We start from the raw sequence: 15,054 nt of genomic DNA, 5'->3' as shown, positions 1-15,054 counted from the left end.
TATAAACACCCATAGTTGATGGAATTCAAGTTGAAAGATTGTTGTTGCTATTTGAATTATGTGGCTTGATGTTTAATTAGGTTTAAACTTGGTTATTGTTGTTTATAGGTTTTTATGATGTTTTTTTGAAGTTGAAAGTATGTTACTATTACTTGTTATACCTTTTTTTCAAGTTAAAAATACAATGCTATTAATTATTGCTAGTTTTTTTATTCAAGTTGAAAGTATGTTGCTGTTAATCTAATGGTATTGTTTTAGGTTCACTTAGGTGTAAACTTGGTCATTGTTAGGTGAAAGTACATTTGTAACACCCGCAAATTCAGGCTAAATATTTAAGATATAATAAGTAATAATTATTACAAATAAAATCCTTGAATAGGATCATTATTCGTCGATGAGTAGATGTTTATGATAGAAGATTATTTTGGATAAATAATATTGATGAGATTTGTAGTAGTCGTGATGACGATTCTGTGGTATATAGAATGCTTGAATCTGACTTTGTATGAAGAAGTTATGATTGTTCGAAGATTTGCGTTCAACTCTATACGACAAAAGTGTGTCGTAAAATATGAATCACGGATAGGTTGCTTATTAGCCTAAGTAATCTAAATGAAAGTCAAAGTAATCATAAAAGAGAGAACGTGCATATAAAGAACGCTTAAATCAGACTCAGTATGAGGAAGTTACGATTTTTCGAAGTTTCAGTACTATAGTGTGCGATAAAGAAATAGAAATTTAAAACGGTTGAATGTTACCCAAAACAATGTAAACGAGAGTTGAAGATCTCGTAAATATGAACCCGTCTATATAAATACAATCGAGAACGGAGTTCGTATGAAAGAGTTATGATTTTCGCATGGGTTTTAACAGTCTAAGCCCTTGAAAAATATTTAATTAAACATAAATTGAGAATTAGCTTGCGGAGTCTAAATGAAAGTTTTAGTACTTGTCAATAACTACGCGTGGATATAAAAAATGTCAAAATGGAGCTCGTATGAGAAAGATATGATTTTTAGAAATAATTAAAAATCTGTGCGGCGCACGTAGCTTCTAAAAAGGCAACACAGACCAGGGAAAAGGAGACACGTCGCAGCAAAGGGGAGGAGAAACTTCAGCATAGGGCACGAAACGCCTATGCATTTGACATGGCATACCTCCCAATATCCCCTATATAAAGCTGCATTTGAAGCGTAATTTTCTCACACCTTAAATCTCATTCTCTCTGAGACATTTTCCCTCCCGTAGTCCAACTCTTTTCGGACTTCTGAGCTTTTTAGCGGGGCTTTGAGATAACTAGGAGCCCGATGAGAAGGATATTTTGGTCTGGAATTCTGCCCGCGATGTTTCGGTTTTCGCGAAGAAATTTATATAAGTTAAGTTGTACTTACTATACTTCAAGTGTAACTTATAGTTATATTCATAGTGGTTATTATGAATCTATAAATAAGATTTATCACTGATTCCAGTCATAATACTGATTGATCTACTTACTAGAATGATGACAAGGCTAGATTTAGTTAGGTGTTTAAAGTGGCATTTCCAAACAATATACTTTGTATACCAAACGGACCCTACCTTCGATATGATCTTACTTGGTTGTTCCTTATTTGATAGATATTGATGTATTCATTGGAATTGTTGAGGAATCCATGAAATAGTATAAATACGAATGAATACTGAAACATAGTAATATTCGTGTTTAAGATGTTGGAATGGATATGCTGAAGAGATAATAGAGGAGTTAGCTTTCACGAGGACGTTCCACCTTAATAAAATGAGTGCATAGTTACTTTCATGAACATGATTTTAATACAATTATTTGTTAAATGTATTAAATATATGTCAAAAGATTAAATGTGAATTATATGCCTATTGCCTATAATATATGTTAGATGTATATATGATGTGCGAACCATATATGGTTCTATATGTGATAAGATGTATATATAAAAGTATTACATGGTAATAATAATAATAAAAGTATTATTTTTAAGAAAGTAAACATATATGAATACCTAATACTTCGTGTTAAATGTATACACTAGTTAGGATAGTGTTGCCTAAATGGAGTTGGTCTTGGAAATTAATTATAAGCATTGTAGTCTTGCCTAGTGATATGATAAGATAAGACTTATAAAGGATGCTTAGTTTGAGTTAAGTTGAAGAGAAGTTAGATTTACCCTATACTATAAAGATATTACATAGGCTTGAACTTTGGGATGATTATGGATATTACAACCTTGTTTAGTTATAACCTAAGGGATGCTTAGTTCAATTACGTTTGGATATTGAGTAGCATCTTATTAAGAATACGCATGTGCTAAGATTGATGATCTTTGGAGTACGTCCTACGTACAGAAGTACCTTTTTATGTACAAAGTCTTTTTCAAAGCTCTGTATCTCAGGTGCTACTTGTACCGGGGCATTATTATGTGATGGGGTACGGGTCCTACTCGTACTAGGGTACTATAATGTGCAATAAGTACAATCATGTACAAATTCCTTTTGGATACTATTATGTGTCAGGACATGGGAGCATACTAGAGTATTATACTAGTATTCCCCTCCCTTTTCTTTTGATGAGCTTTGGGTGTTAGCTTTTGCTTTCATGAAGTAATTGAGGGAACTTCGTAGACTGTCAAATAGAGTGTGTAACTAATATACCCCTACTAGGTATGTCTGATTTTATTTTGTCGGATAAGGTGAGTTTGGGGGTAAAATACCTCAGGTCCAGACCACTTCTAGGCACGATTATCCAGATAACAACCCCTCATTTGTGGTATTTTTGAATAGAGGTTCAACGATGAGATTTATTCCATTCCCCTCATTTGATGTCTTTATTGATCCTCGTCTGGGGCCAGGGAATCCCCAAAGCAGTATCGTCAATTTGTTCACTTGATCCTTTAGGTTAGATGAAGTAAGATCATTGTATAGGATTACGCGAGGATCTACGGTATGGGGTAGAGTGTGTCACAGACGTAATATATCTATGTTAATGATAACAGTTGGTTTTACAAGTTTGAGATATATCAATATGAAAACATTATGGGATAGAAAACCCTATGTATCTCACCAGGTTTCCCAACATGACTCACTCGGTTTATATGTATCACAGGTAACGGTTTTAAGACCGTTGAAGACTTGAGTAGGATGTTGAGTGATTAAAGAGAACACCTGCAATAGCGTTTAGGACCGTTAGGTGTGTACGTTGTAACATATGTTATGTATCGATCATCACATCCTTATAGTTTTCTTATTTTGAGACAATCTTTTGTACTCAAATTGTTTTAATGTACTGGGAATTTCGGTAGTAAAAGATATTATGATTTTCAAAGCGTAAACATTTTTTTCGTTTCTGAAAATTGGGGACGTCACGACGTTGCTACTAATGAACGATATGGATTGATGTTTAATTGGATGTAAACATGGTTATTGTTTCTTTGCAGGCTATTGTTTTCAAGGAGATGAAAGAAGACCTTAAGTTGAAAGTTGAAACATGAAAAAATTAAGGCCAAACACAAAGAATTGTCAAGATGTATAATGAAATCCTAAAGCTCACCAAAGGAAATAACCTACTCACCTAATTAAACTTTCATAATTTTGTTTTTTGTGCTTTGGTATCGATACTTTAAAATTGAACATGAATTTTTAGTTTGCTAGTTGAATATTAATATTTATTTTGGTTAGGGAATGTTGATTCTTTGATTTTGGAGTATAAAATTTGAATTACATTTAAAAGAAAAAAAAGACTGAGTTATGAATGTTAATATTTATTTTTGTAATCGGTGTTGAAAAATTATTTAAGTTTGTAAAATCAGTTTATTTAAATTTATTTTTATTGCAGCACCTATAGATGTTAAAAAACAAACATACTTCTTATTACAGGCTGCAGCCGTTTGGTCCTCCTCTTCTGCTGCGGAGGGGTGCAGATTTGGTCCACAGACTTCATGAATTTTTTCTTTGAAAAAACAAATAACACCTAAGCCCCCCTCGTTCTTATTCTCTCACCGCCGTCCCTTAAGTAAACCACTGCAACATCTGTCGCCTAGCACCGCCATTTCTGGAAGGCTCGTCGGTCGTCACTGCTGCCGTTAGGTTGTCATTAATCGTTGGAAAAAAAGAAGGATTGGGGTGGGAGGAAGGATCGTGCAAGGTTGTTAGTGTAGGGGGTTTTGATCTAGATGTATTCCATTGTTCAACTTTTTTCGTTCTTCTCGTTTCTAGGTCGAAAGTGCACCATCACCACCACCTCTAGTGGTGGCTGTTCTCGCCGACCACCACTCTCAAGATAGCAGTGGGTGGTGTTGATTCTTAAGCCTTATTGTTGTCTTCTTATCTATTTTTGTTTGGTATTGGGTGTAAGCATAATAAACCCTAACTTTTAATTACATGAAATGATAAGAAATTCTAGTTTTTATCATTAAGGTAACGTACTTCTAAAGCCATGGTTTATGCAATTGTTGGAATCACCCTTTGAATGGTTGTTATAGGCTTAATTTCCAGCCATGGTGATGTTGCAGTAAGATCTTGATTGGTTAAGATGCAAAATTTACGCATAGGAAAGTACATTGTCATTTCATATTTAAATGATTTATTTCATGTAGATTTTTGTGTGCCTTTGCAAGCCTTGTAGCCATTCATGTGCAACTATTTTGATAAGGATTTAATAGACATTCGAATGATCATATATAAGACATTATATTTTGGTTTTAATGGTTTTTCCCTATTGGGTCAAGTCCTTAATGAGTTAAGAGAAATACAACCCCAAGTTGTGAGTTTATGCAAAAACTCAGCAATCTATCCAGGTTTTGCAATAGTTATAGAAAAATCATTGATGGTCGGATTTAGGTTCCGTCAGTTCCCAAAGTTTAGGTTTTAGGTATATTATCTCCATGATTTTTTCCTTGAACTGATGATGGCTCTAACTAGGGTGAAAATCGTCATTTTCACAGATTGGTCCGAAATTAGATGTATTGATATTCCATCTTATAAAATTCATAGTAAATTGTATAAAAATCATATTGAATTCTACAAGTATTCCATGTAAATCTAAAATACTAAATTTATTTAATATGGAAAAATATTGTAACTTTGGCAGGCTTTAGTGGTGTTAAAGTGGTCTTGAACAAACTGTTGTTTCTGGTCAAAATCCGGAAAAATAAGTTTAGTAGTTTGTCTATAAGTTTAGGGATTTATGAGTGTAATCACAGGTTGAGGATTTTTAATTAATAATTTGAAAAACTTGTATAGGGAAAAAGGAAGTACTTTGATTCCTTAGAGCTCTGGTGCTTACTCGTTGTGATTCACTTTTGACTGGAGGTGAGTTCCTCACTACATGATATTGATGATATATATCATTTGCTTTAGCTCGTGTATGACTATAAGATGAGAAATTAAATATCCTCCTACATTTTTTTCCTACTTATGTTCCTACCCATGTAAAATGGTGACATGTGTCATATTTGGATAAGATTATCATTAATTTAGTACACTTGTCATCATTTCAAATGGGTAGGAGGATATGTAGGAAGAAAAGTAGGAGGATATTTAATTTCTCTTATAAGATATATATATATATATATATATATATATATATATATATATATATATATATATATACATATATATATATATATATGTGTGTGTGTGTGTGTGTGTATAGTATTAGGTTGTGTGGTATTTATGGATAGTATGTGGTATATTGGGTTGAAGGCAATAATGTCGAGCCAATTGGTTGAAGGCGGAAATGTCGAGTCAATAGAGTGAAGGTAAAAATGTCGATTCAATAGATTTGGTGATATATATTAGGTTGAAGGAAGCAATTCCGATCCATTTAACTGAAGGCAAATATGTCGAGTTAATAGACCGAAGGCAGTAATGCCGAGTCAATGGATTGACGGCATAAATTTTTGTTGAAGCTGATAAAGTATGTCTTCATGATTTTCAAATGGATTATGTTTTGAAATCATCATATTGGGGGATATTTTAAGGTCAAACCTTATAATCAAATGAGTAAAACCTTGTATCATGTTGATTAACTTTACTCGGCGGTATCAACTGTTGTTCAGGCTTTCATTGCGGCGTGTCTGTAACGTCCCAAAAATATCGAGTAAAAATTTTCATTTTTAAATAAGTCAAAACCATTCATTCATTATCTAAAAGACATTTAGAATAAAAGTATTCTCAAAACATCAGAGTAATTCGTAAACATTCAGTGTAGAATAAATCTCCAGGGGTTGCAGTGCGATCAAGTCGGGCCCTTCCTTTTGAAACGAGAAGTACTTGAAAACAATTAAACATAAACCGTAATCACAGAACTTAATGAATTCCCTAAAATACTGCATACCATACATACATATCAACACAAGGCCATAACGGGTCTATTTCGCCTGCGGGTCTATTTCACCCCATAGTCCCTCCCGACTCAATTAATATTTTTCAATCGAACGAGTCTATTTCACCCATGAATCCCTTCTGAATCAATCGGTATTTTTCAACCGAACGGGTCTACTTCACCCTTGAGTCCCTTTCCGACTCAATTGGTGTTTTTAATCGAACTTTTCTATTTCACCCCACATACATATAACATACAGGCATATAGGCATACATCAAGAGTCACAAAGACAACAAGAACACACGACACCTAGTGTCCCGTATAGTGATAAGACACACCTCAATCTGAAGATAACCAAACCTCACACTCGTTGTTGCTACAAAAGCTCTTCACACTAAACATATTTAAACAACCATAATTAACAATTAAGGTGATAACCCATAATCAAATTTCCATTTCATACTCTCTCTCTCTCTATGTCTAGAGTAAAAGACCATTTTACCCTTCCAAGGCTTGACCCCACCCAATTTGACCTAATGCTCAAAATGACCAATAACACCTTCTAGTCGTACGTCATGCGTGCTCTAGCTCTATGCCATGCGTAGAGTCTTCGCACATAAAATGGGCAAGGTCACACTAAGCGTTGCGTAATCCAAGGTTATGCCATGCGTTACCAAGCAGTTGCCAAAATCCATTTTTAAGTCCTTAATACACTAAGACATTTCACTTATAGCTCGGATCAGGTTCCTAATAGCCCCATAATGGATAAAGTTTCCAACTTTGTCCATTAGGATGGTCCAAACAACCAAGATCTAGTCTTTAAATCTCAAAGGGACCAAAAATGCATCTTTCTTAACTTAATCCATTAAGTCCATGTCTCTAACCTTCAGATCTGAATCAATATGATGTTTAGATGGATAAAGTTTCCAACTTTATCCATAACAAGGTCACAAACTTTCAAGATTCTAAACTTTATGCACTAAAATGACCAAAAAGTGGCAAATATGACAAAATACTAGATCTATGAAACCAATGAGCAAGTTAGAAGCTTTTTATTCACAATGGTCCAAGAATGATGTAATCTTGTTGGATCTATACTTGAACTCTTCTTCTATACACTTTGCCACGACCTTTATCTTCAAGATTCAACCTTCCAATAGATAAATAATCTCATAAATGATGCCAAGGCTCAAAAAACAAGTGAGAGGAGGCTAGAGTTTCTCAAGGAATGACCTTAGGTGATGGAGTCTGGTAATTAGAGGGTTTCCTATAAATTAGAGCCCTTAAATAGCTCTCAAAACCGAAGATTTGGGGTTTTGATCTGCCCAGATTACGCCCTGCGTAATTCATTAAACCCTCGTTACGCCCTGCGTAACTTTAAATTGTGTCATGCGTAATAAAAAATCCCTATTTTCCCCTTTAACTTCAAACAACCATAACTTCTTTGTTTCAACTTTGTTTTCGACGTTCTTTATATGCACGGAAAGGTATTGAATAGCCCTACAATCCTATCTAATTACGTCTGACTTAAAACATACTGAACTAAAATCCTTCTTTCATGAAAGAAGTCTGAAACATCACTTTTCCCATTTTACCCTTTGACTCCAAAAAAACCGAGGGCTTGGATATCATAACTAATATTATCAACATCCGAAATGAGAAACTTTTCGAAACAGGATGTTACATTGTCATTTACTTAAGCTTCAAGACTCGAATCTGTTATCTTAATGATGGGATCTTTTATGTACAATATATATCTTTTGTGTATGAATCTATGATTTTTAGCGATAGCATTCTAGAGTAGTATTTACCCTAGTATATAAAATACACTAGGGTTGCATGTAAGAGTACGTTGCTTTGTGCATTTTCTCTTTGTGATATTTCTTAATCAAAATTGATATTGGATTATTCTTTGTTCTTAATTCTTTATTACTTGATATATCTTGTTATTTTCGATCCTTCATGTTCCTAAAAAATCAGACGATCTTTATGAATTTCCATCATTGTCTTCCATTGTGTCAATGTAAAACTTTTGTCGACTTCACTTCTTCACGTTATGACCATTGTTTCTACATTTAGGATTAGGTTGTAGTTGAACCCATTTAAATGAAATTGGATTGGAATCGGAATAAATGAGAATGAAATTGGATAAATTTGGAATAGAAAAATTGTGTTGTGTAACATCCCAAATTTTATAACCAAATTTTCATTTTTTATTAAATCAAAGGTGAGCATACCATTCAATCATAAAAAGTAACATTCAGTTGTTTTGATAACATAAATAAGAGTAATAAAATCATAAGTGTGGAACATCTCAAAATCATAATAGTAGATGTGATTCAATCACGTTGTGCTCTTCCTTTTGCTGCCAAAAGAACCTAAAAACATTTAAACTTAAAACCGTAAGCATAAAGCTTAGTGAATTCCCCAAAATACCACATACAACACATAAAAATGGGCCCAGTCCTACGAGTATATCTCAACCCATGTGAACGCTATGGTCCACCCATAGTTTTACAATCACTTTTGTTTCTACAGTGCAACTGTAATCTTTCCTGCTATGATCCAACCATAGTCTTTCATACAAGTGCTATGATCCAACCATAGTCTTTCATACAGGTGCTATGATCCAACCATAGTGTTTCATGCAAATTCACAAAGGCATACAAGCATACAGTGACTAGTGTCCTACATAGTATATTCAGAATACTCACCTGAATCCCAGAGCTGAATCCGGATAACCGAAGCCCCAAGAAATCGACTACGTGTACAAAAGAACCTAAAAACATTTAAACTAAAAACCATAAGCAAAAATCTTAGCGACTTCCCCAAAATACCACATAAAACACATAACAATGGGCCCAATCCTAAGGGTATATTACAACCCATGTAAATGTTATGGTACACTCATAATCTTACAATCACTTATGTTGCTACAATCCAACTATAGTCTTTCCTGTTGTGATCCAATCATAGTCTTTCATACATGTGTTATGATCTAACCATAGTCTTTCATACATGTGTTGTGATCTACCCATAGTCTTTCATGCAAATTCACAAAGACATACAAGCATACAGTGACACCTAATGTCCTACATAGTATAGTGAGAATACTCACTTGAATCCTAAAGCTGAATTCGGCTAACCGAAGCCCCCAACGAATCGACTACATGCACTACCTAAACCAATCACAGGCTAAACCTCAATCTATAGCTCAAAACCTCCAACTTTGACCTAAAAGTCAAACTGGTCAAAAAGTCAAAAGTCAACGGTAAAAGGCTAATCACGTCACGATACACTAAATGGAAAAATAGTCAGGAATGCTCCAAAATTACGTTGTGATATTCTATGTGTCGCGTCGTGATTTCCGCTTAGACAACTTAACTCATTAAGCTCTTAATCCTTTACAAAATAAGTTCTAATTCTTAGATTTGGTACTCCTCAGTGACTTAATGGATAAAGTTCCAACTTTATCCATCCCAAGAGCTTAATAACTCTAAAACCCTATGTCCATGAATCCACTTATAATGCCAAAACCTAATGCATGGTCAAAGGACAAGCATGCACAAACATGTTTCCAACGCCAATCATGACCAGAAGTTGATTAATTCGCTCATATGATTATGGAGTTCTCCAAACTCCAAGAACACCATAAAAGGGACCAAGAAGACACAACATAACAACTTAAAACCTAGATATGGCATCAAATAAGCATAAAGATGGAAGCTTTTCATCATACGGAGGTCTAAAAGTTGAATGGATGAATATTAACTCTAGGGGAAACAACTCTCAATCACCAAATAATCCTTCTTCTTCTTTAATCTTCCAAGTAAAGCTTCCAAGGTCACCATAACTTGAAAGAAACGAAGGATGAACAATATGCAGGCTAGGGTTTACTCCACAGAGGCTCTTTGAGGTGATAGGATCTGCAAATGACCTAAAACTTGGAAATAATGCCTTTAAATACGGGAGAAACCCTAAAATCATGGGCTTGGGCTGCATCGGCATTCGCGCTGTGACACCTTATGTGTCGCATTGTGAAATGTCTGGTCCAACAAGGCCTAATCAACATAAGTCCAAATCGCTCCTAGCCCAACACTAACTATTTAATTCTTAAGCCTTATACTTTTAGCCCAAAATTTTTACTCATTTAAGGTCCATACTTCAGCCTTTAAAGCCTCGGACCTTCTTTTCATTAAATTACAGTCCGCCATTCCATCTGGAGTTCATTTAGTGTCTTGTATGATCTGAACCTCCTAGTTGCACTTCAAAATGATCTAAAACTCGCTCCTAACATGCCTCGAACAATTGTTGATTGTCTCATTTGTTATCTTCATATACGTTGATATACACCTTAGCCAACGACACCTCTTATTTTTCAGTCAATTTCTTTGACTTTTAGCGTTTGTAATCCCATGTGGTCTCGGCGATGGGTTTGGGTCGTCCCTTGTTTCTTCGTTTTAGATGTGAGTGTGTTTGTTGCTAGATTCTTCGGATTATAGGTTTTGCGCTTCACAAAATTTCGATGCTCCGGGAGGGGAATGTTGGAATTGAGTTTTCAGAATCAATTGAGAAAACCGGGTATACAAATATAAACGGTATTATCTGACGAAAAACATAATTTGTTATACGATTGTTGCATCTGGAGGTTATATTGTTGTTATAATGTTGGTATTGTGGATGGTTTGGATTTTCAGAACAAATAATCACAAATCTTGATAAGCGGTTGAGTTGCATTGGTTGCGTTTTCGGCTAAAACCGTCCTTTTTGGATTTGCCACGAGAATCCATTTAGAATGGATTCGGATAAAATAAAAATGAAATTGTAGAGAAATTGAATGAAAATATGAAACTAAAGAAATTAAAATTTACCGTTTTTCGAAGATTAAAGAAGAGGGAGATAGAGATATCATCGAGTTCAAACGGGTTATAACTTATGCCATCTTCAATTTGGCGGTAAAAATTTACAGCAGAACCATGTAGCCGATGACACCCACTATTAGCCCGCGAGCAAAATACATCTACTCACCTCTTATGTTTCTCAAACAACATTTATAAAAGAAAAACTTACCTTGTGTACGATCCATTTAATACGTTTTGACTGTTTGGAATAGGAAAACGGAGTGAATGAAACGTTTCACGTAGTCGAGAATAGAAAAAGATATTAAAATCCAGTCATGACTCATGCCATTCTTTATGCAGATAAATAATATTTCCTTTATGTTTCTTCGCATTTGCGTTTCCTAAATCGAAACTTATGTTTCTCTCTCCACCCGATTGGGTAAACCACAGTCAAATTTCACTGTACATCTTCTTCACAGTCTAATCTTGGCCATAGATTCCTCATCTTTACTCTGACTTTCACAAACAACCCAGTAGGGTTTTTCACTTTCCATTTTATTAGGGTTTTTCTCTTTCTTTTTTCTATATAAACCTTCCATCTTCTCCAATTTCTACGTTTGTTCCTTGAAGGGTTTTAGAGCGAGAGAGAAAGAAAGAGAGAGAGAGAGAGAGAGGCAGTGGTTTTGGATTGAGAGAAAGAAGAGCTGGTTTTATGTCGGCAAATTCATTGGTTGTGATTAGGGCTCCATTGAAGCTCTGTATTTCATCTGCTCTGTTCATCTGTTGTTTCTGTTGTTTCACTCACCATAGGTTTCTCTTTTCTCCTTCTACTGTTTCGATGCCTTTGAGGCAAAAAAGGTACGAGGTTTCCTAAAACCCTTTCTCTGATTTCGTTAAATTTTGACTTTTTATTGATTCAATTTTGTGGGTTTTTGTTCATTTGCAGGATTTCTTCTGGAGTAAACGGTTTTGGTCGATTTCACATAAAACGATTCTTCAAATTTTTTGTGTTCTTCGGAGGGCCTGTTACATAGTCATAAGTCACTACCTGAATTTTGTTCAAGTTTCGTTTATTATTATTTTTTATTTTTTTGGGGTATACAAATGGTTGGTTTTTGGAAGAATAAAGCCAAGTTTCAAGAATCAAACAAACCCATGAGAACAATTCGAGTCATTTGTCATGATCCAGATTTAACTGATTCATCTGATGATGATAATCCCAACAAAAAACCCTACGGATCAAAGAAGATTGTCCGGGAAATCAAGATTCCAGTGACCGGCGACGGAAATATCCGTACTGAGAGTTCTTGTCAAGGTAGCAACAATGGAGAAAACAACACTGGGAAAAAGAAGAAGGGTTTGTCTAAAACCCTAAGTAAGCCTTCGTCTCCTCCAACTCCGGCAGCGTCTGTTTCAAAATACAAAGGAGTTCGCCGGAGAAAATGGGGTAAATGGGCTGCGGAAATCCGTGATCCGTTCAAGGGAAGAAGGCTTTGGCTTGGAACTTATAACACTGCTGAAGAAGCTTCCATGGCATATTCAATCAAAAGGCTTGAATTCGATAAAATTGCCGAATCTCTCAAGATTAACAGCAATAACCCTGATCGTGCTCTGGTTTCTCAACCAGAAAAGAATGCCGTTTTTGAAGATTCCGGGAGTTCGATTTCAGCTGTCTGTTGTAATGTCAAACAGACAGATGGTGATGGTGATGATATGAAGAAAATAGAAACAACTAATATTCCTGAAATTGATCAAGAATTTGATCTTGGATTGGAACTTGATGCTGCGTTTCTGGACAAAATTTTACCACCTGGTAATCAATTTGGCGATCTTGATGATTTTGAGCTCATTGGGTTTGATGGTGATGAAGCTAGCGATTTGCCTGATTGGGATTTTGAAGAATTTGATCAGGAAGAACTTGCTTGGATGAACACATTGAAGATCGATGAGCCATTGTTGAATGAGTTTTGCAGTTAGGAATTCGGAATCAAATAACAAGTAATTTTTGTACCTGATGAGGAAGAAAGAAGAGGGGTTTTTGGTGCTATAGCACTATCATATAACACGAGGGTGCGGAAATAGTCTTTTATCAATAAAGTTATGGTTATACTTATTAATCTTTTCTTCTTATTGCTTTTTTAATTTTATTCAATTAACACAACAAAGGCAACAAAAGCATAACCCCCACTCCGATATGAATGAAAAATCAGGTAAGAGAAGACTTTGATAAAAAATCAAAAATAAAAGGTTTACCTTGTCGACTAAGATCACATGTATGTGGAGCATCAGTCCACTACCAAACATATAAAAAATAGATAAATAAATAAATAAAATAAAATGGAAGTGGTAGGAGTGTCTAAATAGTAAAGCTAGAATCTGAATAACCAATTCGAATGTATAAATACTAAAATCAAAGATCTGATCAGTATAAGAAAACCTGTACCGGTTTCGGGTTCGGGAGTGGTTATATCAGGTTTGGAACAGGACGAGTCTAAAATAGAAAACCACATGGTTCACTAATTTTTCTATATACATTTTTCTATGTAAATTCAAAGATTTTTATTGGTAACGTAGGTCCTAAATATTTTTTAAGGTAGGTCCCTAAAAAATTTCTATAGAAAATTTAGATAAATTAAAAAAATTAGGTGGGTCTTAGGACCCACCTTCCTTACACATAGCCTCGCCACTGGTTTGGAACCGACTTTTACAAAAAGTATTTGGTTCATTATTATGGAACAGAAAAATAACCGAAACTGGTTTTGACACGTAAATAACAGAAAAAACGGGACTTTTAGTACAAATAATGTGTAAAGGATGCTTTCATGATTAGTTCAAAAAAAGATCTTTCACAAAAAAAAAAAGATAGTTTTATAAAAAAAAAAAAGAAAAAAAAGAAAACAGCTTTGATACCATCTGTTTACGTACATGTAAATCAGTGGAACATACAACCAAATAATACGTGTCTAATGTCTAAGAGCAAGAAAGAAGTGATACAAATTGCTTGCTCACATAAATACATGCTTAAACACATGTCACCCTAAAATGTGTATAATAAAACATGGAACAAACACTAGCTACAATTTGAAAAAGATACTAGCAAATACAAACGAACAATAAGAAAGAACAAATGTAGACTCACCAGTGATGTCCTAATCAACATTTAGTTATTATAGATATTGCACAAACAAAATTGTAACACCCGTTCCGAGAAATGTTCATTTTTAACCCTAAAATATTTCAGATTTACATTTTTGGTCCATATATCGTGCGTACTCGGGGTGTACGCATGGTGTACTCATACATGAGAAGAACGGTCTCACACACGTACGTCGGGTGTACTCAGCAGGTACGCCGCACGTACGCTGTTCAGACAAAAACCCTAGTTTTGAGGGTTTGCACCTTATATAATTTCCTTATGGCCCCAATACCTTCACCCTTATCCTCCTCCACCTGAAAAATCGTCCCTCTAGCTAATCCTCAGTGTGAAGAGTGCATCTTTGAGCTCATTTGTGTGCTTTGGTGGTATTCTTGAAGAAGAAGGTGGTAGAAGGACATTGGAGCTGGGAAGAAGCTTGGATCTGAGATTCTCACCTTGCTAGCAACCTTCTGGAGGTAAAAAGCTCTTAGATTGATCATCTTTTCGTATAGATCTAGATATTCCTTCATTTAGGGCACTTTTGGTCCCAACCTTTGTCATTCTTGAGCATGGCATGCTCTTAATCAAATAAGTCGTCCTTTCAGACCTAATGAAGGGTCTTGAGTCATAAAAATGAGATCTTGATGCTTAGTTCTTCCCCATACATGCTCTAGAATGGTCTTTAGGTGTTAAGAAGTTAAGTTTGTTTATATTAAGCACTTAATGGGCATGTAAAGTCA

At 35.0% G+C, this 15,054-nt stretch overlaps 1 protein-coding gene across 1 annotated transcript; it reads left to right on the top strand.

Moving 5' to 3' along the window:
- The first annotated feature begins 11,560 nt into the window (after positions 1-11,560).
- Positions 11,561-13,295, top strand: LOC145166501 (ethylene-responsive transcription factor ERF118-like). Its single transcript, XM_079085506.1, has 2 exons — positions 11,561-12,036; positions 12,125-13,295. Exon 2 carries the CDS (start codon positions 12,283-12,285, stop codon positions 13,153-13,155), a length of 873 nt encoding a protein of 290 aa, XP_078941632.1. The 5' UTR covers positions 11,561-12,036; positions 12,125-12,282; the 3' UTR covers positions 13,156-13,295.
- The last annotated feature ends 1,759 nt before the right edge of the window (positions 13,296-15,054 follow it).

This window comes from Lactuca virosa, chromosome 3 (genome assembly GCF_052849685.1).
Source record: "Lactuca virosa cultivar CGN04683 chromosome 3, Lactuca_virosa_CGN04683_v6, whole genome shotgun sequence".
In the NCBI taxonomy this organism is placed as follows: domain Eukaryota; kingdom Viridiplantae; phylum Streptophyta; class Magnoliopsida; order Asterales; family Asteraceae; genus Lactuca; species Lactuca virosa.
Note: the sequence above shows the minus strand (reverse complement) of the source record. Positions and strands in the feature narration are given on the sequence as shown.